The 26915-nt window shown below is 45.6% G+C and overlaps 1 protein-coding gene across 3 annotated transcripts in view; it reads left to right on the top strand.

The window, feature by feature from the left end:
• Window positions 1–1283: 1283 nt before the first annotated feature.
• Window positions 1284–26915, top strand: part of COG4 (component of oligomeric golgi complex 4) — a 39589-nt gene continuing 13957 nt past the window's right edge. For all 3 annotated transcript variants that reach the window (XM_030829491.1, XM_030829481.1, XM_030829488.1), the window contains exons 1-12: window positions 1284–1470; window positions 5087–5169; window positions 6765–6879; window positions 10008–10182; window positions 12082–12275; window positions 14801–14906; window positions 15437–15594; window positions 16356–16414; window positions 20166–20299; window positions 23197–23315; window positions 23890–24056; window positions 24845–25010. In XM_030829491.1, coding sequence (XP_030685351.1) covers window positions 1300–1470; window positions 5087–5169; window positions 6765–6879; window positions 10008–10182; window positions 12082–12275; window positions 14801–14906; window positions 15437–15594; window positions 16356–16414; window positions 20166–20299; window positions 23197–23315; window positions 23890–24056; window positions 24845–25010 — 1647 coding nt within the window. In that variant the 5' untranslated portion in view covers window positions 1284–1299. The remainder of the gene's footprint in view (window positions 1471–5086; window positions 5170–6764; window positions 6880–10007; window positions 10183–12081; window positions 12276–14800; window positions 14907–15436; window positions 15595–16355; window positions 16415–20165; window positions 20300–23196; window positions 23316–23889; window positions 24057–24844; window positions 25011–26915) is intronic.

The following is a 26915-nucleotide window of genomic DNA, read 5'->3' as shown; positions in this document are numbered from 1 at the left end:
TTTGGTAAGCTTTAAAACTTCCCCCACGTCTGGGCCGGGCGCGGTGGCTCACGCCTGTAATCCCAGCACTTTGGGAGGCCAAGGCGGGTGGATCACGAGGTCAGGAGATCGAGACCACCCTGGCTAATACGGTGAAACCCTGTCTCTACTAAAAATACAAAAAATTAGCTGGACGCGGTGGCGGGCGCCTGAAGTCCCAGCTACTCGGGAGGCTGAGGCAAGAGAACGGCGTGAACTCGGAAGGCGGAGCTTGCAGTGAGCCGAGATCGCGCCAATGCACTCCAGCCTGGGCGACAGAGCAAGGCTCCGTCACAAAAACAAAACAAAACAAAAAAACTTTCCCCACGTCTGTTTACCATTATTACAAAAAGCTTGTATGATTGCTCACTGCATCTTCTCCATCCTCCAAGGAAACATCGCATTTAAACTCTGTCCTCCATTTCGCAAATGAGAAAACAGAGGCTCAGAGGGAGACAAGTTGCCCAACTACCAAAATACAAATTTAAACCGGAGTCTTGGCTCTAAAGACTGTTTCCGTTATTTACGCTTTTAACACGCTTCATCTTTCCATCTTCCCATCGGTGCACCATTTACTCTACCCAGAGGGAGACATTCATGCCTCCCGCTGCTTGTCACACCTCCCCCGTCTCAGAGCCCCAGAAGTTAAAAGCAATCTCCACGAGCCCTATTTTGAGACAGGATATGTTCCCACACTGTGGATGGAAGCGAGAGATGACTGCAGGAAGCCGTTTTGGCGCCCCAACCATCCCTCTGCACCTCCTCCTGGTCCCCAGCCTCGGACCTCTCGGGCCTAGACTGCCCGTGACCCCCGCCAAAGTCTCAGGTCTCCCTTCCATATGGCCGCTCTCCGCCTCCCCGGGCCCGGAGAAGTCTCCAGGCTGTTTTTTTTACCCTGCAGCGAGAAGGATGATGTGGATATCCAACGGATGCTACCTCCCTTCAAAACTTAAGCCACCACCAACTCCAACATACTGGCGTCCGCCATAAGACCTCAAGTCAGGGACATTCCGGTGGCGCGCGGCGGAAAAAGGCACCCAGTCCGCGCCTGAAGAATATATATAATTTTTTAAAAAATGCTTCCGTCTTGCTTCCACACCGCATTCAAAATTATTTAAACATGCTTATTGCTTTGCTTTTTCCAGGAGAATAGAAAATTAATAGGTTTTTTGAAGTAGACTTTAAAAAAAAAAAAACCACAAGAGTTCATTGGGCACTTCTGTGGGCAGCCCCAAATAGGCGCCAACGAAGAGGGGGGCCTCGCGGGACCGGAAGTGCCGAATGGGGACCAAGATGGCGGACCTTGATTCGCCTCCGAAGCTGTCAGGGGTGCAGCCGCCGTCTGAGGGGGTGGGAGGTGGCCGCTGCTCCGAAATCTCCGCTGAGCTCATTCGCTCCCTGACAGAGCTGCAGGAGCTGGAGGCTGTATACGAACGGCTCTGCGGCGAGGAGGTGCGGGGCCGAACCTCCTCTTTTTCATGGAGGATCTAGGGAGAGTGGGAGCCTTCAGTCGGGAAATCCGGGCTGTGGGAAACTCTCCTTGCTGGGGTATACAAAAAAGCGGGAAAACAAAGAAGCGGAAGCTAGTCGGGTATATGAGTAGACCTAGCAACTCTTTTCACGCTGTCTGACGCGCCGAGCTTGTCTTCCCTGATATCTGGGCGATCTGCAGCCTCTCCTCCCTAGACCCCCGTTGATTTCCCTGATCCATGATCACCAGTTTCTCCACGGGAGTAAAGTTAGTCTGAGAGTATTTGCCGAAGTGCTTGGTTCTCAAAGTAATAAGCGCCCTTTTGCATTGGCTTAATTTACAAATTATGAAACGCTTTCATCCTGTTATTTAAGAGGGAAGCCTTTGCAGATTAACTTCTTGAAGCGTTTTAAGACTTCTTCTTGTGGGGAGTGATTTGGGGGTGTGATTTTAGCGTTTTGGACAGATGGACATCTTTGTAGAGGTTTGAGCTTTTAAGACTCTGACACAATTCTCTAATCTTGGACAAGTCACTTCATCTCTCGTACCCTTGATATTTTATCACATGAGGGGTGTGGACTAGATTCTCCAATTCCTTTGAGTTCATAACGTTCTATCTCCTGCCTCCTTTAATTTTCAGTGGCAACTCGATGCTGTCAATTCACTTTCGAATGTCAGTTGGGTTCCTTGCCAGTCAAAAGAGATCTAAGCTCTAATCTAAGCTTACCAGCTGTTTCCCAGACCAAACTTTTAGCAAAGTTGAGCACAAAAGGCAGTTTCAGCCTGAGGGAGATATCTTTTGAGTATTTTCAAGTATAAACTTGCACTAACTCTAGCAGTTTCTGATACCTTTTTCAGCAAGATGTGTGTGGTGTTTTTTTGTTCTGTTTTGTTTTGTTATTTTTAGAAACAGGGCCGCTCTCTGTTGCGCAGGCTGGAATGCTCTGGTGCTGCAATCAGAGTCGATGAAATTAGAGGCGTACACCACCATGCCTGGCTAGTTTAGTGTGTGGGGGTTTTATTGTCTGGCCTCAGCAAGATGTGTTTTAAAATTTAGTATCTTGCGGGGCACGGTGGCTCACGCCTGCAATCCCAGCACTTTGGGAGGCCAAGACGGGAGGATCACCTGAGGTCAGGAGTTCGAGACCAGCATGACCAACATGGTGAAAACCAGTCACTACCAAAAATACAAAATTAGCTGGGCGTGGTGACGCATGCCTGTAATCCCAGCTACTGGGGAGGCTGAGGCAGAAGAATTGCTTGAACCCGGGAGGCGGAAGTTGCAGTGAACCAAGGTAGCGCCATTACACTCCAGTCTGGGCAACAAGAGCGAAATTCTGTCTCAAAAAAAAGCCGGGCGCGGTGGCTCACGCCTGTAATCCCAGCACTTTGGGAGGCCGAGGCGGATGGATCACGAGGTCAGGAGATGGAGACCATCCTGGCTAACAGGGTGAAATCCTGTCTCTACTAAAAATACAAAAAATTAGCCAGGCGCGGTGGCAGGCGCCTGTAGTCCCAGCTACTCGGGAGGCTGAGGCAGGAGAATGGCGTGAACCCGGAAGACGGAGCTTGCAGTGAGGCGAGATCACACCACTGCACTCCAGGCTGGGAGACACAGAGAGACTCTGTCTCAAAAAAAAAAAAAAAATTAGTATCTTGACTTAACATTCCTAAGCTCGCATTCATTCAGTCATTCCATATGTTGGGTAGAAAATTATGGAAATCTTACAGACAAAATGATGTAAGTTCTGTATGTGTATTCGATGACTGTCAAGAGGAAGTTTCGCTGTGGAACCTACTAAACGATTTTAATAAAAATGTATGTGGCCGGGCATGGTGGCTCATGCCTGTAATACCAGCACTTTGGGAGGCCGAGGCAGGTGGATCACCTGAGGTCAGGAGTTCGAGACCAACCTGGCCAACATGGCGAAACCATGTTAGTCTCTACTAAAAATGCAAAAGTTAGCCGGGGGTGATGGTGGGCGTCTATAATCCCAGCTACTTGGGAGGCTGAGGCATGAAAATCGCTTGAACCCCAGAGGGCGGAGGTTGCAGTGAGCCAAGATCACGCCACTTCACTCCAGCCTGGGTGAAAGAGCGAAACTCATCTCAAAAAAAAAAAAAAGTATAGCTGCCTGGGCACAAGTGGCTCATGCCTCTAATCCTAGTTCTTTGGGAGGCTGAGATGGGCGGATAGCTTGAGCTATAGTTGGAGACCAGCCTGGGCAATAGCAGATAGTGGGGGACCAGCCTGGGCAATATAGTGAGACCTCGTTGCTACAAAAAAATTAAACAGTGGACCAGGGTTGTGCACGCCTATAGTCACAGATGTTTGGGGGGCTGAGGTAGGAAGAGCGCTTGAGCCCCCCCAAAAAAATAAAAATGTATGGTTAATTTTAATGGCTGTTGTTGAACTATATGCCACATACCATGTTAAGCACTTTGTGTGGTTTCCTGTTTGACTCATTCAACAGCTCAGTGAGATCGATATTGCTGTCCTTGTTTTACAGATTAAAAAACCAAAGCATAAAAATGTTACATAAATTGAGGTTGCACAATAAATGGCTTGAATGAGAGAGAATTATATTTATAACCTCTGGCTACTGACTATGCACCAAGAAGAAAATTTTTGGTAACTGTCACTGGAAATTTCATTTCAGCAAGATGTGTGTGGTGTTTTTTGTTTAGGCATTGTATTTTTTTTTTTTTTTGAGACAGTATTTCACTCTTGTTACCCAGGTTGGAGTGAAATGGCGCGATCTTGGCTCACTGCAACCTCCACCTCCTGGGTTCAAGTGATTCTCCTCCCTCAGCCTCCTGTGTAGCTGGGATTACAGGCCCCCGCCACCACACCCAGCTAATTGTTTTTTTTTTTTTTTTTTTTTTTTTTTTAGACGGAGTCTCACTTTGTTGCCCAGGCTGGAGTGCAGTGGCATGATCTCAGCTCACTGCAAGCTCTGCCCCCACCCCGTTCATGCCATTCTCCTGCCTCAGACTCCCGAGCAGCTGGGACTACAGGTGCCCACCACCACGCCCGGCTAATTTTTTGTATTTTTAGTAGAGACAGGGTTTCACCATGTTAGCCAGGATGGTCTCGATCTCCTGACCTCGTGATCCGACCGCCTCGGCCTCCCAAAGTGCTGGGATTACAGATGTAAGCCACCATGCCCAACCTAATTTTGTATTTTTAGTAGCAATGGGGTTTCACCATGTTAGCCAGGCTGGTCATGAACTCCTGACCTCAGGTGATCCACCCACCTGGGCCTCCCAAAGTGCTGGGATTACTTTGGGATCCAGGGCTGGCCAGGCATTGTATTTTAAATGCCTTCCTGTATTAGGCACTATGCTAATGATACTGACTAAAAGTTTGTCTCTTCCCATTATGGTGCTCATCTGCCAGGTGGAATAAGATATATGTAAGATAACAATCATGCAACATAAATGCAAAATGAAGCATTGTTAAAGTCTAAGAAGAGCATAGTGGAAGGAAAAAAGGATTTGGAAATGAGATTCACCCTTCAGCTAAGTGATTGGATTAGATAACCGTTAAGGTTCCTTCTGATCATTCTGCTGACAGGATGTTTCTCTGTGTTTCAGAAAGTGGTGGAGAGAGAGCTGGATGCTCTTTTGGAACAGCAAAACACCATTGAAAGTAAGATGGTCACTCTCCACCGAATGGGGTGAGTCTGTGCATCTCAGCAAGAGCTAATGTAAATTCCAACAGGGTCAATTGGACAAGTGACCATTTTTTAAACTTTCCGTTATAAACACCAGTTCAGCTTGAAATGTGAAGGGTATTATCTCAAGATAAAGTGAACACCTAAGGGTATTAGTTCGATGGTTTTCAAAGAGGCCTTGGACCAGTAGTACCAGCATCACACCTTGTTAGAAACGCAGATCCTAGGGCTTCACTCCAAACTTACAAAATCAGGAAGTCTAGGGGTGGGGTCCAGGAAGATGTGTTTTAACAAGCCTACGAAGTGGTTGTAATGCACAGCTCAAGTTTGAGAACCACCTTTTTTTTTTTTTTTTTTTTTTTGAGCTGGAGCTTCGTTTTTGTCCCCCACGCTGGAGTGCAGTGGCATGATCTTGGCTCACTGCAACCTCTGCCTCCCAGGTTCAAGCGATTCTCCTGCCTCAGTGTCTCAAGTAGCTGGGATTCCAGGCATGTGCCACCACACCCAGCTAATTTTTGTATTTTTAGTAGAGACAGGGTTTCACCATGTTGGCCAGGCTGGTCTCAAACTCCTGACCTCAAGTGATCCGCCTGCCTGGCCTCCCAAAGTGCTAGTATTACAGGCATAAGCCACCACGCCCGGCCGAGAACCACCATTTTTACAGACTGGGTATATTTGTTAGTCGTAAAAATTGTTCCCTGGCTGTGTGTAGTGGCTCATGCTTGTAATCCCAGCACTTTGGGAGGCCACATCTAGAGGATCACTTTTGACCCTGTCTGAAAAACAAAAAAAATAAAAATAAATAAATAAATAAATTAGTTGGGCATGGTGGTATGCGCCTGTAGTCTCAGCTACTCAGGAGGCTAAGACAGGAGGATCATTTGAGCCCAGAAGTTGGAAACCAGTGAGCTACGATTGTGCCACTTCACTCTAGCCTGAGTGGCAGAGTGAGAACCTGTCTCAAACAAAAACAAAAATTGTTCCTTGATCTCACCATCCTCTCACATAGTACTGGTTAGTGCATCTTATGCTCACTTAGCAATTGAGAGAATTTGTTCTCTAGTTCTTTGGCTGTACCTATTTAGGGGTGTCTATTGGTTTTAGAAGTTAATTTTGGCCAGGGCAGTAGCTCACGCCTATAATCCCAGCACTTTGGGAGGCTGAATCACAAGGTCAAGAGATGAAGACCATCTCCTGGCCAACATGGTGAAACCCTGTCTCTACTAAAAATACAAAAATTAGCTGGGCATGGTGGCACGCGCTTATAGTCCCAGCTACTCAGGAGGCTGAGGCAGGAAAGTCGCTTGAACCCGGGAGGCGGAGGTTGCAGTGAGCCGAGATTGCACCACTGCACTCCAGCCTGGCGACAGAGCAAGACTCCATCTCAAAAAAAAAAAAAAAAAGTTAATTTTTTATCAAGTGTAGGTCTGAGTTTGCAGTCAAACATTCTTGAGAAAAAGCTAAGTATAGAGCAAACTGAGCTAAGAGTTATAGGTAGGTATGAAAGAAGTAGAAGACATAGTGTCCATATGCAAAAAAAAGTTTCTATCTCTTCTCTGCCCTACGGTTATGTGTATGCTGACAATGTATTTCTCCAGTCCTAACCTGCAGCTGATTGAGGGAGATGCAAAGCAGCTGGCTGGAATGATCACCTTTACCTGCAACCTGGCTGAGAATGTGTCCAGCAAAGTTCGTCAGCTTGACCTGGCCAAGGTAATACATCAAACTTTTTTTTTTTTTTTTTTTGAGACAGGGTCTTGCTCTGTCACCCAGGCTGGAGTGCAGTGGTGCAGTCACAGCTCACTACAGCCTCAACTTCCTGGGCTCAAGCAATTCTCTCACCTCAGCCTCCCGAGGAGCTAGGACTACGGGCATCCACCACTACGCCCGGCTAGTTTTTGTATTTTTTGTAGAGATGGGATTTTGCCATGTAACCCGGGCTGGTCCCGAACCCCTGGGCTCAAGTTATCCTTCCGCCTTTCGCCATGTTGGCCAGGCTGGCCTCAAACTCCTGACCTCAGGTGATCTCCCCGCCTCGGCCTCCCAACATGCTGAGATTACAGGTGTGAGCCACTTTGCCTGGCCAGTAGCTTCTTTACTGCCCTCTACTAACTACAACATCAAAATGTCTATGGGGCTTTGCGTGGTGACTCACACCTACAATCCCATCTCTTTAGGAGGCCAAAACAAGAGGATTGCTTGAGCCCAGGAGTTCAAAACCAGTCTGGGCAACATGGGAAAACCCTGTCTCTACAAAAAAATACAAAAATTAGCTGGACATGGTGGTGCACACCTGTATCCCAGCAGTTTGGGAGATTGAGGCAGCCTAACCTCTTGAGTCCAGGAGTTTGAGACCAGCCTAGGCAACATGGCGAAGCCCTGTCTCTACTAAAAAATACAAAAATTACCCAGGTGTGGTAATGCACACCTATAGTCCCAGCTACTTGGGAGGCTAAGGCAGGAGGATCGCTTAACCCCAAGAGGCAGAGATTGCAGTGAGCCAAGGTCATGCCACTGTACTCCAGCCTGAGTTGCAGAGTGGAGTTGCAAATTAAAAATAAATAAATAAATAAGTTAATAAATACCAGCTTCTATTTAAAAAAAAAAAAAAGCTACCACATTAGAGATTAGAAGAGCACCATCCAATAGAAATCTAATGTGAGATAACAAAGCCAGATAAAAATATCACAGAAAACTTCAGATCAGTAGCTCTTATGAATATAGACATAAAGGTACTCAACAAGGCTGGGCGCGGTGGCTCATGCCTGTAGTCCCAGCACTTTGGGAGGCCGAGGTGGACAGATCACAAGGTCAGGAGATCGAGACCATCCTGGCTAACACCGTGAAACCCTGTCTCTCCTAAAAATACAAAAAATTAGCCATTTGTGGTGGTGAGCGCCTGTAGTCCCAGCTACTCGGGAGTCTGAGGCAGGAGAATAGCGTGAACCCGGGAGGCAGAGCTTGCAGTGAGCCGAGATCACGCCACTGCACTGCAGCCTGGGCAACAGAGCGAGACTCTGTATCAAAAAAAAAAAAAGTAACTCAACAAAACTCCAGCAAAGCAAGTCTAGCAATATATAAAGAGGATTATATACTATGACCAAGTGGAATTTATCCTAGGAACACAAGGTTGATTTAACATCTGAAAATCAATTAAAAGTAATGGCCAAGACCGCAATTACTTTTGCGCCAACCTAATAATACACCATATTAATAGAAAAAAGGACAAAAAACACATGATCACCTCACAGACTCAGAAGAAAACATTTAACAAAATTCAGTGCCCTTTCGTGGTAGAAACACTCAACAAATTTGGAATAGAGGGGAACTTCTCAGCCTGATAAAGGGCATCTGTGAAAAACCACAGCTGGCCAGATGTGGTGGCTCAGCCTGCAATCTTAACACTTTGGGAGACCAAAGCAGTAGGATCTCTTGAGGCCAGAAGTTTGAGATCAAACTTTGGAACACAGTAAGACCCTGTAAAAAAATTTTACAAAAAATTTTTTAAAAAAACAACCCTCAGCTAACATTATACTTACTGGTGAAAGATGTGATTCTTTCCTCCTAAGATGAGGAACAAGACAAGGGTGTCTTCTCTTACTATGTCTCTAGAACAAGCAAGCATGTTTTATTTATTTATTTATTTATTTATTTATTTATTTATTTATTTATTTTGAGACGGAGTCTCACTCTGTTGCCAGGCTGGAGTGCAATGGCTTGATCTCGGCTCATGCAACTCCACCTCCCGGGTTCAAGCAATTCTCCTGTCTCAGCCTCCCGAGTAGCTGGGATTACAGGCGTGCGCCACCAGGCCTGGCTAATTTTTGTATTTTTAGTAGAGATGGGGTTTCACCATGTTGGTCAGGCTGGTCTCAAACTCCTGACCTCGTGATCCACCCACCTCAGCCTCCCAAAGTGCTGTGATTACAGGCGTGAGCCACCGCACCTGGCGCAATATGTGAGTTTAATATGTGAGTTGGTGGCTATATGGTTCTATCCAGGGCAATTAGGTAAGAAAATGAAGTAGGCCAGGCGTGGTGGCTTACTCCTGTAATCTCAGCACTTTGGGAGGCCGAGGAGAATGAATTGCTTGAGCTCAAGAGTTCAGGACCAGCCTGAGTTTGGGCAACATGGCAAAACCTTGTCTCTACAAAAATTACAAAAATTAGCAGGTTGTGGGTGTGTGCACCTGTAATCCCAGGTATTTGGGACACTGAGGTGGGAGGATTGCTTGAACCCAGGAGGCAGAGGTTGCAGTGAGCCAAGATTGCACCACCGCACTCTAGCCTGGGCGACAGAGTGAGACTTTGTCTCAAAAAAAAAAAAGTTGGGCTCTGTGGCTCAGACCTGTAATCCCAGCACTTCGGCAAGCCAAGGCAGGTGGATAGCTTGAGCTCAGGAGTTTGAGACCAGCCTGGGAAACATGGTGAAACCCTGCCTCTACAAAAAATACAAAAACTAGCCAGGCATGGTGGTACACGCCTGTAATCCCAGCTACTTGGGAGGCTGAGGTGGGAGGATAGCTTAGGCCCAGGAGGCAGAGGTTGTAGTGAGCCATGATTGCACCACTGCACTCCAGCCTGGGTAACAGAGTGAGACTCTGTCTAAAAAAAAAAGAGAGAATGATTTGATCACGTTATTAAAATTCTATGGTACCTGTCAGTGGTCTTGATCATCAATAACAATTGCCTTAACAGTAGTGGTGGTGTTTGTGAGATTGCTGTTGACAGCTTAAAAGGACATGTAGGTTGACCAGATTCAGCTCCTGAATCTCCCTACCTTCTTGAGGGGTGTTTTTGAAAGAATAGGACATTGTTTCTAAGTACCAAATCTTTTTGCAGAACCGCCTCTATCAGGCCATTCAGAGAGCTGATGACATCTTGGACCTGAAGTTCTGCATGGATGGAGTTCAGACTGCTTTGAGGAATGAAGATTATGAGCAGGCTGCAGCCCATATTCATCGCTACTTGTGCCTGGACAAGTCAGTCATTGAGCTCAGCCGACAGGGCAAAGAGGGTCAGCATCCGAAACTTGGTTTTTAGTTTAGTTAAAATCATCTGTAATCTGAAGTAAGCAGACTCGACCAATAAAAACACATCAGTTTTTAGGAAGTTTTCTTTTTTCTTTTTCTTCTTTTTTTTTGAGACGGAGTCTCGCCCTTGTCAGGATAGGGTGCAGTGGCGCGATCTTGGCTCGCTGCAACTTCCGCCTTCTGGGTTAAAGCGATTCTCCTGCCTCAGCCTCCTGAGTAGCTGGGATTATAGGCTCACACCACCACACCTCGCTAATGTTTTTTGTATTTTTAGTAGAGATGGGGTTTCACCATTTGGACAGACTGGTCTTGAACTCCTGATCTCTGGTGATCTGCCCGCCTTAGCCTCCCAAAGTGCTGAGATTACAGGCGTAAGCTACCGCGCCCAGCCAGGAAGTTTTCTTGTCTGGTAATAGGCCATACGTAGGTCCTGTACCATCCTGGGGCAGGCTTTGTTAAAGTAGTCTTCCCTATGTGTGGTTTCACTTTCTGCCATTTCAGTTCCCTGCAGCTTCAGTTACTCATGGTCAACCTTAGTCCAAAAATATTAAGGACAAATTCCAGAAGTAAACATCTTACTAGTTTTAAATTGCTTGCTGTTCTAAATAGTGTGATAAAATCTTGTACCACCCGGTCTGTCCCTTCATCACAGGAAGGGTAAGTACAGTACAGTAAGATATTTTAAGAGAGAGGCCACATTTTCATAACTTTATTATGGTATCTTGTTATATTTTATCATATATTATTGTTAATCTCTTACTATGTCTAATTTACAAATTAAACTTTATCGTAGATATGTATGTATAGGAAAAAACATAGTATATTTAAGGTTCAGTACTGTCGATGGTTTCAGGCATCCATAATGGTCTTGGAATGGATCCCCTACAGATAAGAAGGGACTACTGTATTCCCATTTTATGGAAAAGGAAACTGAATCCAGATCTACTGATTCTCTGGCCAGAGGGTTCTTTGCACTTGACCATATTGCCTACTCATAAAATGAAATTCTTAACCTGATGTTTTAGATCTTCCATGATCTTTATACACCCTGTCTTTCTAGCCTTGTTTAATGGTATTCACTTATGCATCCACTCATTGTGCAAATATTTCTCAAGCTCCTCCACATGCCAAGGAATATGCTACTTGGAATACTCTGCAAATATTCTTTTCATCTTTCTGCTTTTATTACTTCATGTATTTCATTCCCTTTGCCTGGAATGTTTGTTCTCCTGCGCAGGTATCAGAATCCTGCCCATCTTCAAGAGGTGGGATGTCACCTTCTCTAGGAAGCCTTTTCTGATTAACCAGAAATGTGACTTTTTGACACGTTTCTTTTTTTTGAGACGGAGTCTCACTCTGTTGCCAGGCTGGAGTGCAGTGGCATGATCTCGGCTCATTGCAACCTCTGCCTCCCAGGTTCAAGGGATTCTTCTGCCTCAGCCTCCTGAGTAACTGGGACTACAGGCGCACGCCACCATGCCCAGCTAATTTTTCTATTTTTAGTAGAGACAGGGTTTCACCATGTTGGCCAGGATGGTCTCAATCCCTTGACCTCGTGATTCAGCCATCTTGGCCTCCCGAAGTGCTGGGATTACAGGCGTGAGCCACCGCGCCCAGCCTTTGGCACCTTTCTTATGACACATCATTTACTGTATTTCATCATCTTAATTTGTGCACAAACTGTCTCTTCTACCTGATCCTAATTTCTGTGATGGTAGGATCAGGGCTGATTCATCTTGTAATCATACATATTACTAGCACAGCATCTTCACATAGTAAGTGCTTAATACGTATTTGCTGAATGAATAGTATTACACAAAGTGGCGTGGACCTGACACAGTACTATTCTTTACTTGAATTTTCATTTTCTTTCTGTTAAGCAGGGAGCATGATTGATGCCAACCTGAAATTGCTGCAGGAAGCTGAGCAACGTCTCAAAGCCATTGTGGCAGAGAAGTTCGCCATTGCCACCAAGGAAGGTGATCTGCCCCAGGTGGAGCGCTTCTTCAAGATCTTCCCACTGCTGGGTTTGCATGAGGAGGGATTAAGAAAGTTCTCAGAGTACCTTTGCAAGCAGGTATGGACCCTGATTGCTTGGCAGGATAATTGTGTGGCTCTCTGCCTGCAGATTGGGGCGCTGGATGGATCCAGTTTCTATGGATACTTTCTCTCTTCTGGATATGACTCCCCTTCCTGCCCTTGCTGTGTAGCCAGGCAGGACTGGATGCATGTGTTCATTCAACACACCTCTTGCCAGCCTACTGTGTACCAGGCGTGGCCAAAACATCTGCCAGTGCACATTCATTTCCAACAACAGGTGAAAGCATATGAAATTGAAATGCAAGTTCTCTGACAAGTTGAATCACTTTTTTTTTTTTTTTTGAGATGGAGTTTCACTCTTGTTGCTCAGGCTGGAGTACAATGGCATGATCTCAGCTCACTGCAACCTCCACCTCCCTGGTTCAAGCAATTCTCCTGCCTCAGCCTCCCAAGTAGCTGGGATTACAGGCATACGCTACCATGCCCAGCTAATTTTGTATTTTTAGTAGAGACTGGGTTTCTCTGGTCTCGAACTCCCAATGTCAGGTGATCCACCCACCTCGGCCTCCCAAAGTGCTGGGATTACAGGTGTGAGCCACCGCACCCAGCCTGAATCACTCCTTTAAAGCTCAAGCAATCCTCCTGCCTCAGCCTCCCAAGTAGTTGAGACTGTAGGCACATGCCACCATGCGTTGCTTTTTTTTTTTTTTTTTTTTAATAGAAACGGTCTCACTGTGTTACCCAGGCTGGTCTCGAACTCCTGGCCTCAAGCAGTCCTCCAACCTCAGCCTCCCAAAGTCCTGGGACTACCCCACCTGGCCGTTTTTTAGCTATATGTCTGTGTGTGTCACTCCCCTCCCACAAAAAAATTCTCTATCAGACCATTATTATGCCGTTAAGAAAAATGATACCGTTCCCTAAGTGCTGACATATTTTATTCTCTAACATGTGTTTTGTTAAACAGGGTACAAAACAATACGTTGTCATTCCTGTTTAAAATGAGAGAGTTAGCAATCAAGATATATTTGTATAAGCATAAGATTTCTTTTGGAAGGGTTAACAATGGTCACCTCTGAAGAAAATTGGGAAATTAAGAGACACAGATTAGAAGAAGAACCACTTTTCACTGAATATTTCTTTGTTCCTTTGGAATGTTTAAGTGTGCGTTTTACTCATTCTAAAAAATTAATTAAAAACAAAATACAGGCCAGGCGCGGTGACTCACGCCTGTAATCTCAGCGCTTTGGGAGCCTGAGGCGGGTGGATCACCTGAGATCAGAAGTTCAGGACCAGCCTGGCCACCATGGTGAAACCCTGTGTCTACTAAAAAATACAAAAATTAGCCAGGCGTGTTGGCGGGTGCCTGTAATCCCAACTACTCGGGAAGCTGAGACAGGAGAATCATTTGAACCGGGGAGGCAGAGGTTGCAGTGAGCCGAGATTGTGCCATTACACTACAGCCTGGGCGACCAGTGAAATTCCATCTCAAAAAAAAAGAAAACCTGCTCTATGGTACTTTTTTTTATCAGTATACTTTGCCACCCAGGACCTAGAAATGGCTTCTACCTTTAATCCAGTAAAAGTCCGTTCTGCAGTACCCAGGTTTTGTCCTGCTTGAGAAAGCACTGTTAATGATAACATGCCAGGCATAGTGGCTCAGGCCTGTAATTCCAACCGTTTGGGATGCTGAGGCAAGAGGATTGCTTGAGGCCAGGAGTTTGAGACCAGTCTGGGCAACATAGCGGGACCCCATCTCTACAGAAATTTTTTAAAAATTAGCCAGACATGGTGGCTCTCGCCTATAGTTCCAGCTACTCAGGAGGCTGAGGTGAGAGGATCACTTGAGTCCAGGAGTTCAAGGCCACAGTGAACTATGACTGTGGCTCCCTTGTACTCCAGCCTGGGCAACAGAGTGAGACCCTGTGTCTTATTTTAAAATATGATAGAAAGTTACCCTTTAAGAAGATTGTTGAAACTGGGGGGCCGGGCGCAGTGGCTCACGCCTGTAATCCCAGCACTTTGGGAGGCCAAGGCGGGTGGATCACGAGGTCAGGAGATCGAGACCATCCTGGCTAACACGGTGAAACCCCGTCTCTACTAAAAGTACAAAAAATTAACCGGGTGAGGTGGCGGGCGCCTGTAGTCCCAGCTACTCGGGAGGCTGAGGCAGGAGAATGGCGTGAACCCCAGGGGGTGGAGCCTGCAGTGAGCCAAGATCGCGCCACTGCACTCTAGCCTGTGCGACAGCGAGACTCTGTCTCAAAAAAAAAAAAAAAAAAAAAAAAAAAGAAACTGGGGACTCTCTCCCTTGGCTAATGGCAGTCCATATTTTCCAAGAGAAGAAAATAATGGAAGAGGAGCTACACCATGCTCACATTCCTTGTCCTGCCTGAGGCTCAAACTGTCCCTCAAGGGAATTCCTCTGTGCTGCCTGGGCTTCCAGACATCAAGGGAAATGTGAAAAAAAAGAAAGCCAATGGGAGGCCTTTTTGGAAAACTGAGATAAACCTGGTGTGAGGGTGACCTTTCTGAGCAATATGTGTGGGTTTCCTCCTTTTTTAGGTGGCTAGTAAAGCTGAGGAGAATCTGCTCATGGTGCTGGGGACAGACATGAGTGATCGGAGAGCTGCAGTCATCTTTGCAGATACACTTACTCTTCTGTTTGAAGGTGAGCCTCTTTCTCCACTCTAGAGAGACTGGAGACATTTCTATATGACACCTGCATCCTAGCCTTTCTTCTCACCCTTCTAGCCTGATGACTTTAACTTAATCATGTAGTTCATTGTGTATTAATTGATTGGAGAATTAAATAACTTCCAGATTCAGTGCCTGATTAGCAAAGATTAGAGTCTCTCCAGTGTTTTGATCCTGCCTAACCCTCAAACCCCAAACTCTGTAAGAATAAATTTAACCCTAAAATAAATTACTGGATAGCTAGTGATGCTGATTTCCAAAGATGCTGCTGTAGAAAACAGTATCAATGTAACTTACCAAATGCCTGCTGGTGTACCAAGCACTGTGCATATTTAACATATTTGCCTAGCAACCCCTAGCATTGACTAGGCCTATTTGTGTTCATTTTAGAAAGTGAAGCAGCCAAAAGGATTGAGCTAGACCCTCGGTTAGTCCCGGATGGGAGCAAGTTTATTTTGTAGGAAGAATATTTGGAATACGACCCTATTGCTTCCTCCCTTCTAGGGATTGCCCGCATTGTGGAGACCCACCAACCAATAGTGGAGACCTATTATGGGCCAGGGAGACTCTATACCCTGATCAAATATCTGCAGGTGGAATGTGACAGACAGGTGGAGAAGGTGGTAGACAAGTTCATCAAGCAAAGGGACTACCACCAGCAGGTGAGCAGGGGAAGCTACAGGTGGCGTTTGGTAGCAGCTTTAGCCAGAAACACTGAGTAGAATAAATTGGAAGGGAAAAAGTGAAAAAAGGTGCAGACAGGAGAAAAATAAATGCTAAGCACAGACTGGCCTGCATCTTGCCCATTGCCAGCTTACTTTGGACTTGAGGTGTTGTCGAGATGATGATGGCCTCAGTTCAAGACCAAAACGGAAATAAAAAGGGCTTCCTGAAAAGAACACAGCAGAAGGAGTACACCAGTTCTCTATCACAAAATGTGCAGCAGTGCCCTCTGATGATATAATGACAATTCTATTTCTTGAGGTCCTATTAAGTGTCCAAGTAATTGTCTCCAATTTCCCCTTCATTCCTAAGATGTTAAAGATAACATTTGCTTTTTCAGAACTTTATTTTTTCCTTCTTTTGAGCAGAGAAAGTAAAAGTACGACATAGAAATAGGAGTGGCCTCATACAATTGTATTTCTAGAACTCCAGACTAGGAGACTATAAACAGTAGTCTATTGGAACACCATTAGCATGGCTTTTAAGCACAGTAACAGAGGTGAGTATTATTAGCATCCAACCCAAAAACAAATCTTTGGCCTGTCATCCTGAAAGCCCACTGCTGGCTTGAAGGGAAGGTAAACCTGGTAAGCAAACTAAACCTAAACATTCTTATATGCCAAAAGTTTGGAGTGACCAGCAGGAGGCCAATAGATGTGGGGGTGGGGAAGAATATTCTCATTCCTGTGTTATGTTGCAGTTCCGGCATGTTCAGAACAACTTGATGAGAAATTCTACAACAGAAAAAATCGAACCAAGGTAATAATCCTTCTCTCTCCTTCAGCTCACAGGAATTTGAATTGGTAATCATGTATATATAATTCAGACTACTCTGTTACAATGTGGTCTATGATTTTAAAATATTTTATCAATTACCCTTATTTTTCAGTGGAATATATCATATGAACAAAAGTATATATAAATAAAATGTGTAATAAATCATAATCAGCCAGGCACAGTGGCTCACGCCTGTAATCCCACCACTTTGGGAGGCTGAGGCAGGCGGATCACAAGGTCAGGAGTTCGAGACCAGCTTGGCCAATATGGTGAAACCTCGTCTCTACTAAAAATACAAAAATTAGCTGGGCATGGTGGTGTGCACCTGTAGTCCCAGCTACTCGGGAGGCTGAGGCAGGAGAATTGCTTGAAACCGGAAGGCGGAGGTTGCAGTGAGCCGAGATCACACCACTGCACTCCACCCTGGGTTACAAAGCGAGACTCCATCTCAAAAAATAAATAAATAAAAATAAATAAATAAATAATAAATCATAATCAGTACAATCACATGTCATTTAATGACTGAAATACTTTTTTTTTTTCTTTTGAGACAGAGTATCTCACTCTATCACCCACACTGGAGTGCAGTAGCGTGATCTTGGCTCACTGCAGCCCCTGTCTCCCAGGTTCAAGCGATTCTCTTCCCTCAGCCTCCCAAGTAGCTGGAACTACAGGCATGCATCACCATTCCCAGCTAATTTTTTATAATTTTAGTAGAGACAGGGTTTTGCCATGATGGCCAGGTTAGTCTCGAACTCCTGACCTTAAGTGATCCGCCTATCTTGGCCTCCCAAAATGCTGAGATTATAGGCATGAGCCACCATCCCCTGCCAACAACTGGAGTACTTTCTGAAAAATACATCGTTAGACAATTTCCATTGTGTCAACATCGTAGGGTATATTTAGCCTGCTACACACCTAGGCTATATGATACAAACTATTGCTCCTAGGCTATAAGCCTGTATGGCATATTACTGTACTGAATACCATAGGTAATTATAACAGAATGGTAAGTATCTGTGTATCTAAACATATCTAAACATAGAAAAGGTACAGTAAAAATACAATACTATAATATTATGGGAACACTCTTGTGTATACCGATAGTTTTTTTTGTTGTTATTTTGGGATTTTTTTGTTTTTTTGAGATAGGGTCTTGCTTTGTTGCCCAGGCCAGACTGCAGTATGGTGGTATGATCCTGGCTTACTGCAGCCTTGACCTTCTGGGCTCAAGCAGTCCTCCCACCTCGGCCTCCCGAGTAGCTGGGACCATATGTGTACACCACCACGTTGGGCTAATTTTTGTATTTTTTGTAGAGACAAGGTTTTGCCATGTTGCCTAGGCTGGTCTCAAACTCCTGGGCTCAAGTGATCCTTTCACCTCCCAGAGAATTCCCAGAGTGTTGGGATTACAGGTGTGAGCCACCATGCCCAGCCCAGCAGTTCATTTTTGACCAAAATGTTCTTATGTAGCATGACTACACTTTTGAAGCCCCCAGAGTGACTCTCCTCTTCCCTTCCCACAAAGGTAACTACTATCCTAAAATTTTAAACTTTTCCTTTTTTTTTTTTAATTAGAAACAGGGTCTCCGTTTCCCAGGCTGGAGTGAAGTGGTACAGTGACACAATCACAGCACACTGTAACCACCAACTCATGGACTCAGGCGATTCTCCAGCCTCAGCCTCCCAAGTAGCTCCTGACTAGCTAGGATTACAGTCACCGCTCCCAGCTAAATGGTTTTTTTGTGTGTGTTTTTTTTGTTTGTTTTTTTGGTTTTTTTGTTTTTTTTTTTGAGGCAGTCTCGCTCTGTTGCCTAGGCTGGAGTGCAGTGGCGTGGTGTGATCTCGACTCACCACAACCTCTGCCCTGCCAGGTTCAAGTGATTCTCCTGCCTCAGCCTCCCAAGTAGCTGGGACTATAGGCAGGTGCCACCACGCCCGGTTAATTTTTTTGTATTTTTAGTAGAGATGAGGTTTTTTTTTTTTTTTATTTAGACAGAGTCTCACTCTATTGCCCAGGCTGGAGTGCAGTGGCATGATCTCGGCTCCCTGCAAACTCCACCTCCTGGATTCACGCCATTCTCCTGCCTCAGTCTCCCGTGTAGCTGGGACTATAGGCACCCCCCACCATGCCCAGCTGATTTTTTTTTTTTTGTATTTTTAGTAGAGACAGGGTTTTACCATGTTAGCCAGGATAGTCTCAATCTCCTGACCTCGTGATCCACCCGCCTCAGCCTCCCAAAGTGCTGGGATTACAGGCACGAGCCACCGCGCCCGGCCAAGATGAGGTTTTGCCATGTTAGCCAGGCTGGTCTCAAACTCCTGACTTCAGGTGATCCACCCACCTCGGCCTCCCAAAGTGCCGGAATTACAGGCATGAGCCACCGTGCCCAGCCAATTTTTTAATTTTTGGTAGAGATGAGGGCTTGCTGTGTTGCCCAGGATGGTCTTGAACCCCAGATCTCAAGTGATTCCCCCTGCCTCAGCCTTCCAAAGCACTGGAATTACAGGCATGAGCCCCTGTAATCCAGCCAAACTTTTACTTTTTTGTTTTGTTTTGTTTTGTTTTTGTTTTTTTTGAGACAGTCTCACTCTGTTGCCCAGGCTGGAGTGCAGTGGCGCTATCTCTGCTCACTGCAAGCTCCACCTCTCGGGTTCACGCCATTCTCCTGCCTCAGCCTCCCGAGTAGCTGGGACTACAGGTGCCTGCCACCACACCCAGCTAATTTTTTGTATTTTTAGTAGAGACGGGGTTTCACCATGTTGGCCAGGATGGTCTCAATCTCTTGACCTCATGATCCACCCGCCTCAGCCTCCCAAAGTGCTGGGATTACAGGTGTGACCCACCGCGCCTGGTCATAGGTAATCTTTATTCAAACCACAAAACAGGCCAGGTGCTGTAGCTCATGCCTGTAATCCCAGCACTTCAAGAGGCCAAGGCAGGAGGATCACTTGAGGCCAGGAGTTCAAGACCGGCCTAGCCAACATGGCAAATTCCCATCTCTACTAAAGATACAAAAATCTGCCAGGTGGGGTGGCACACACCTGTAATCCCAGCTGCTCATGTGGCTAAGGCATGAGACTCACTTGAACCTAGAGGCAGAGGTTGCGGTGAGCCAAGATTGCACCACTGCCCTCCAGCCTGGGCAACAGAGCAAGACCAAGACTCTGTCTCAAAAAGAAAAGAAAATAGGCCAGGCACAGTGGCTCACACCTGTAATTCCAGCACTTTGGGAGGCTGAGGCAGGCGGATCACGAGGTCAGGAGATTGAGACCATCCTCACTAATACAGTGAAACCCCGTCTCTACTAAAAATACAAAAAATTAGCCAGGCATGGTGGTGGGTGCCTGTAGTCCCAGCTACTCGGGAGGCTGAGGCAGGAGAAATGGCGTGAACCCAGGAGGCGGAGCTTGCAGGGAGCCGAGATCGAGCCACTGCACTCCAGCCTGGGCAACAGAGCGACTCCATCTCCAAAAAAAAAGAAAAGAAGACACATCTCCCAACCTTTTAGGGGTCTGGCAGAATTTTAGGGAGTGAATAATTTAGGTGAAGCAGGGAAATGGAAAATGTGGTTAACAGCTATCTCTGATTCTAATTGGGCCAGCAGAGCTAGGAGGGCCATCTGGCAGAGCTGTTCCTTATGGGCCCAGTGGGGAGGGGGAATTTGCCCTGTAGCTCTTGTGTCTAAGGGAATCCATTGTCCTCCTGTTCCTTCTGCTTCATGTGTCCCAGAGAACTGGACCCCATCCTGACTGAGGTCACCCTGATGAATGCCCGCAGTGAGCTATACTTACGCTTCCTCAGGAAGAGGATTAGCTCTGATTTTGAGGTGGGGGACTCCATGGCCTCAGAAGAAGTAAAGCAAGGTAAAAATATTTCCCATATTTTTGGGGAGGGTTGAGATATAATTGGTAGTGTTTCTTAATAGTTAAGCCACAGATCTCTTATTAAGGAAACAATTGGGACTTACTAGCCCCTGGTGGTCTGTAGGCAAATTGACTCCCAGGAAGAAATCTAAATTTACTGGATTTTAGAATTGGACTAGATCTTTGAGGCCATCTAATCACTTTACAGATGAGGACACTGGTGCCGTTTTAAATTTTATGGGATATAAATTATACTTCAATGAAGTGTTCTTTGTTTTTGTTTTTTTTTTGAGACAGAGTCTCGCTGTCGCCCAGGCTGGAGTGCAGTGGTGCGATCTCAGCTCACTGCAGGCTCCGCCCCCCCGGGGTTCATGCCATTCTCCTGCCTCAGCCTCCCGAGTAGCTGGGACTACAGGTGCCTGCCACCTCGCCTGGCTAATTTTTTGTATTTTTAGTAGAGATGGGGTTTCACTGTGTTAGCCAGGATGGTCTCGATCTGCTGACCTCGTGATCCGCCGGCCTTGGCCTCCCAAAGTGCTGGGATTACAGGCGTGAGCCACCGCACCCAGCCTTTTTGTTTTTTCTTTAAGAGTACATAGGCCAGGTGCGGTGGCTCACATCTGTAATCCCAGCACTTTGGGAGGCAGAGGCAGGTGGATTACCGGAGGTCAGGAGTTCGAGACCAGCCTGACCAATATGGTGAAACCCCATCTCTACTAAAAATACAAAAATTAGCCGAGCGTGGTGCTATGCACCTGTAGTCCCAGCTACTCGGGAGGTTGAGACAGGAGAATTGCTTGAACTCCGGGGGGCATAGGGCCAAGATCGCGCCACTGCACTCTAGCCTGGGTGACAGAGCCAGACTCTGTCTCAAAAAAAAAAAAAAAAAAAGAGTATATAATGTACAGGAATCCTCTCATCCCTCTCAGTCTCCCAGTTCCCCCAGTCACAATTTTTCAAGGAATAATTGACATTGATAAGAAAGGGGGCTGGGTGCAGTGGCTCACACCTATAATCCCAACACTTTGGGAGGCTGAGGCAGGAGAATCGCTTGAGCTCAAGAGTTCAAGACCAGCCTGGGCAACATGACAAGACCCTGTCACTATATTAAAAGATAAAAATTTTGGCTGGGTTTGGTGGCTCACGCATAATCCCAAAACTTTGGGAGGCCGAGGAGGAAGGATCGCTTGATCCCAGGAGTTTGAGATCAGCCTTGTCAACATAGTGAAACCCCATCTCTAAAATATTAAATTAAATTAAATAATAAAAGATAAACATTTAAAAAAAATTTTTAAAAGGTATGCCAGAGTCCAGTTTCATTTACACATTGACTCGCTGGTTTTTAAGATGACCATTTAATTCCTTCTGGCTACTAAAGTAAGAGTTACAGGAAAAAAATTTAAAAAATAAAAATCCGGCTGGGCAAATACATGCAGGGTTCTTTGGGCTGGGGACTTGAGACCCACCCAGCATCTGTGGCATTCTGCATGGCTTGTGCCAATAATATGTGGCAGGGGTGTTACAGAATCAGTGTATAAAGGAAATTGTGTGCTCATTTGGAGTTCGCTTGTCAATGTCAATGATGACTATCACTTGATCTTAGCCAAAAGGCTGAGAAGCAGTAATGATGACTATCACTGTTCAGAGCTGTGTTGCCCAATACGTAGGCATTCATGAATTGAAATTCAAATTCAAATTTAATTACGATTAAATAAAATTTTAAATTCATCTTTCTCACCTGGATTCTGAGAAAAAAAAATTTAATAAAAAAAAAAAATTCAGTTCCTAAGTTATGTTCATCACATTTCAAGTGCTCAATTGCTAACATGGCTAATGGCTACTATTATCAGATAACAGATACGGAATATTTTCTCTTTTCTTGTTGTTTGTTTATTTTTTCTAGAGACAGAGTATTGCTGTGTTGCCCAGGCTGGTCTCAAAACTCCTGGACCCAAGCGATCCTCCCACCTTGGCCTCCCAAAGTGTTGGATTACAGGTGTGAGCCACCACACCTGACCAGAATATTTTCATTATCACAGAAATTCTATTGGACAATACTTGCGTAGAGAATGAAATATTCTATATCCAATATACTTTTATCTTTGCCATGGAAACATATCTTTTGACTCCTATTAATTAATCGTAAGGGAATAATGGAAAAGGAGTAAAAAGTTTTTTGTACAAAAGTATTCACTATAATCTCCAATTATTGTGATATTCTATTATCTCCAGTAATGGCAAAACATTTGGAAATAACCAGGTGTCTAAAAATAGAGTGGTTATTTTCTCAATTTCACATGAAACAACATAAAAGTTAAAAATAAGGCCGGGCACAGTGGCTCATGCCTGTAATCCCAGCAATTTGGGAGGCCGAGGCAGGTGGATTACCTGAGGTCAGGAGTTCGAGACCAACCTCAACATGGAGAAACCCTGTCTCTACTAAAAACACAAAATTAGCAGGGCGTGGTGGTGCATGCCTGTAATCCCAGCTACTCGGGAGGCTGAGGCAAGAGAATTGTTTGAACCTGGGAGGCAGGGGTTGCAGTGAGCCGAGATCGCGCCATTGCACTCCAGCCTGGGCAACAAGAGCGAAACTCCCATCTCAAAAAAAAAAAATAGTTAAAAATAAAAAAAGAGTAGTTTTTAAAATGTGGGTTATATACCTGATGAAATGCCACATAGTCATGAAAAATAAGGTAGGTGAAAACATGGAAAATATTTATGATATACTTTTTTAAAGCAGAATTCAAAATTGCTATCTGTATCGTGATTATAGCTACGTAAAATATGTACATATTTTGAAGAAAGACTAGAAAGGAACCTGAAAAAATGAAAAAAGTTGCTCTGTTTCCCTTGGTGAAAAAAAAATGAGTATTCCTCTCTTGGCTGTCCCCTAGAGCACCAGAAGTGTCTGGACAAACTCCTCAATAACTGCCTTTTGAGCTGTACCATGCAGGAGCTAATTGGCTTATATGTTACCATGGAGGAGTACTTCATGAGGGAGACTGTCAATAAGGTAGGACATAGGATGCATCTCTTGGAAATGGGGCTTCCAGTCCAAGAAGCCAGGCTGAAGGAAATGGCTGAGGCATGTCATATTTCTTGGTCCTGCTTTGAGAATACTCTTGCATGCAGATTGAGTGGTACCACTTTGTATGGTTACAGAGCGTCTTTGGAGTCATTGTGCTCTTTGTATACTCAGCTAGGACTTCCTTCCCAAGAATTAAAAAAGAACAGCTCAGCTCAGCTCAGCTCTTCAGGGAACCCACTTGTTCCCTCCCTCCCTGAAGATTTGTGGGTAAAGAGCCTCAGGGAAGTAGGGCCTCCGCAGATGTCTTACACTCCCCAGGTAATGGATCTCTGCAGGGCTAAGGCCCGAAATATTTAATTGATCACCTAGTGATCAATAGGGAAGTGAGCTATTTTGACAAGGAGGATGCACACCAATCCGTGACCAGAACACGCCATGTTGGGAGAAACATGGACAAGGTACAGAAAAGGGAGCAGAGCTAGGGCCAGTGTACCCAGAATCATCTAGAACATGACATGCAGAACTGGGACCCTCAGTGTTGGCTTTGCCTTTTGGGTAGGCTGTGGCTCTGGACACCTATGAGAAGGGTCAGTTGACATCCAGCATGGTGGATGATGTCTTCTACATTGTTAAGAAGTGCATTGGGCGGGCCCTGTCCAGCTCCAGCATTGACTGTCTCTGTGCCATGATCAACCTCGCCACCACAGAGCTGGAGTCTGACTTCAGGTACAGTTGACTCCCTTTCTCCTTTCTAGGCAGAAAGGCTCTTCCTGTTGATTCCTGAGGCCCATTTGTTTCTGCCCTTTGTCCTCATGATTCTAGTTAAGTTCTACACAGGACATAAGCTCCTATCCCTAAGATAGTATCCTTGGCTCCAGGAAGCTGTTGGTCAGCCATATATCTCATGGGCCAAATTTCTGTTCCCTGGACTAGACTGAAGGAGCTATGGGCCCTTAGACGTAGGAAAGAGAACAGGCAGTTCAGATGAATAATACCACCAATAGGTACCATTGCTACAGGCCCAGCACCATGCTAATCTCCTGCGCTTTTGAGGTCCTAATAACAACCCTATGAGGTAGGAACTGTTAGCTCTGTTTTATAGATGAGGAAACTGGGCTTTAGGGAGATTCCGTCCTCATCAAAGATCCACCACTCAGGAGTCAGAGGTGGAATCCAGAACTGAGTAACTCAAAACCCGTTCTCAACTCCTACATGGTACTGCGTTCACTAAGCCGCACAGCTTTGTTGGACTGCAGTGGTGATGGCTAAAAGCCTCATAAACAGTAGAGATTGACTAGTCTCCTCTATATGTTCTTGTCACATCAGTGTCCTTGAGGAGGTGCTGGTTACTTTCATACCCTGGCTCCTCAGGTCTCCTACAGTGGTCTTAAGGACTGGTTATTCCCCCTAAAAGAGCACCTTGTGCTGCTGGGTCAGGGTGGTGAACACTGGCCCTTCTGTCCTGGTGGCCAAGTTGAGCACTGTCAATCCTTCTATGCCATCCTGCCCCCCAGGGATGTTCTGTGTAATAAGCTGCGGATGGGCTTCCCGGCCACCACCTTCCAGGACATCCAGCGTGGGGTGACAAGTGCCGTGAACATCATGCACAGCAGCCTCCAGCAAGGCAAATTTGACACAAAAGGCATTGAGAGTACTGACGAGGCGAAGCTGTCCTTCCTGGTAGGTACCCCACAGCTCACGAGCTGGGTTGGTTTATCTCGAGAGGTTACGCTATCACTGCTAAGCCACAGTATAATTGGCCTCTAGCTAGAGACTTTTCCTCCAGTGTCTATATAGAAGGAAAATTCCTCCTTTAAGGGAAGTTCCTCCCAGAAGGTTCTGAAACCATTTCTTACTCAGGGACATATTCTGAGCAGCCTGAGCCACGATAGAGGCCGGGCTGTCCACCTGTCACCTAGCATTCATTCCCCAGAGCTCTGCCCAGCTGCTCAGGAGCCCACTGAGTGTCAAGCTTGGCTTGCATCTGCCACAGAACCAGCTCTACCATCTGTACCAGGCCACCAGACTGCTTCTCTGAGGAGAGGCCCACAGCATGGGCAGGCGCCAGTCCTTCGGGCCTGCCATCACTGCTCTACTAGCACATGTCTTAGGCTTTCAACTTCCTCTGGAAAGGAGGCCTTATTAAAGTCCTTTGCTACCCAGAATGACAGATGTGATAAAGCAGCAAGCCTTCCATTTTGTGACAGCTTGGAAAGGAGGGGCACAGAAGGGTGAAAGGATTTGTACAAAGCAACAACCAGTTTGTGATGAGCCAGAGAGACCACAAATGCATCCTAAGATCAAGATCAGGCCTCTCTAGCACACGCTGTCTTAGCACGCACGGGAGTAGCACAGACCAAGGTCCATTCTGCTCCATCCCCCACATTGGCCGCACCCTGAGTCTTGAGTTCTGAGGCTCAGAGCCTGAAAGAAACATCTAGTAGCAGAGCTGTCATCTGTAGCCCACAGGTGGGTTTGGATGCAAAAATGTTCGCATGCATTTTTGGGTCACAGGGTCCTTAGCTTTTATCAGATTCTTTTTTTTTTTTTTGAGATGGAGTCTTGCTCTTATTCCCCAGGCTGGAGTGCAATGGCATGACCTTGGCTCACTGCAACTTCCCCCTCACAGGTTCAAGCAATTCTCCTGCTTTAGCCTCCCCAAGTAGCTGGGATTACAGGCATGCGCCACCACACCTGGCTAATTTTTTTTTTTTTTTTCAGTAAAGACTGGGTTTCGCCACCATGACTGGCTATCATATTCTTAAAAGGATCTGTGACCCCCAAAAGAGTTCAGAGCTGTTACTTTCAGAGAGAGAAGCCTAAACTTGCTAATATCTACCAACCCCTGTGCAGAGGAACCCATAGTAACTGGTTATGAGACAGATCCAATATGAAAGCTGTTTAGGCAGCCCCACTCTCTTCCTGTCATAGAAAATATTTGCGCTGGGCATGGTTTCTGTCAATCTAGGATATCATGGTTGCTGCCAAAAAAAAGATCAGATCCAAAAAACTGTTGCCTGTGAAAGTTGTTACCTTTGGAGAACTTTGCCAAAATGCCCAGCAACCAGCATGACATCATGAACCAACTTAAATTTTTATTTTGTTTATGATTTTTTTTTACAGAACTTACTTTCATTTCTGTGCTCAGAAATAATCATTGGCTGCTTGCTGCCTACCACATCAAAGCTAGATGTCTTTGTTTAAGCCTCCTAACTCTAACCCATCCCACCTTTCCAGTTCCATTTTCCACCACTTGACTACATGTCTCCAAAACTGGCCAGTGTGTGTTCACTCTGTGAGGACCTCCCATTAACACAGTTTCATTGTTTGAGGCCCCAGAATATAAGACCAAAAAGAAAGGCGATGCTAAATGCTTGATGACAGGTTTCTGGTTTTCCTGACACCCAAGTATTTAAAATGTCATCACTCCCATTGCAGGGCCTATTTTTTATGTCACCTTGATTCATTTGGCTGTGAAGATGAATTCTCCAAATGTACTGACATCATGCACTGTGGGCAGGGAATAAACCCAGTGAATCCATGCTTACTAGGGCTGTCAGTACAGGGGAAACTTTGAAATCAATA

The sequence above is a fragment of the Nomascus leucogenys genome, chromosome 2 (assembly GCF_006542625.1).
Source record: "Nomascus leucogenys isolate Asia chromosome 2, Asia_NLE_v1, whole genome shotgun sequence".
NCBI lineage: Eukaryota > Metazoa > Chordata > Mammalia > Primates > Hylobatidae > Nomascus > Nomascus leucogenys.
This window is presented reverse-complemented; position numbering and strand designations above follow the sequence as displayed.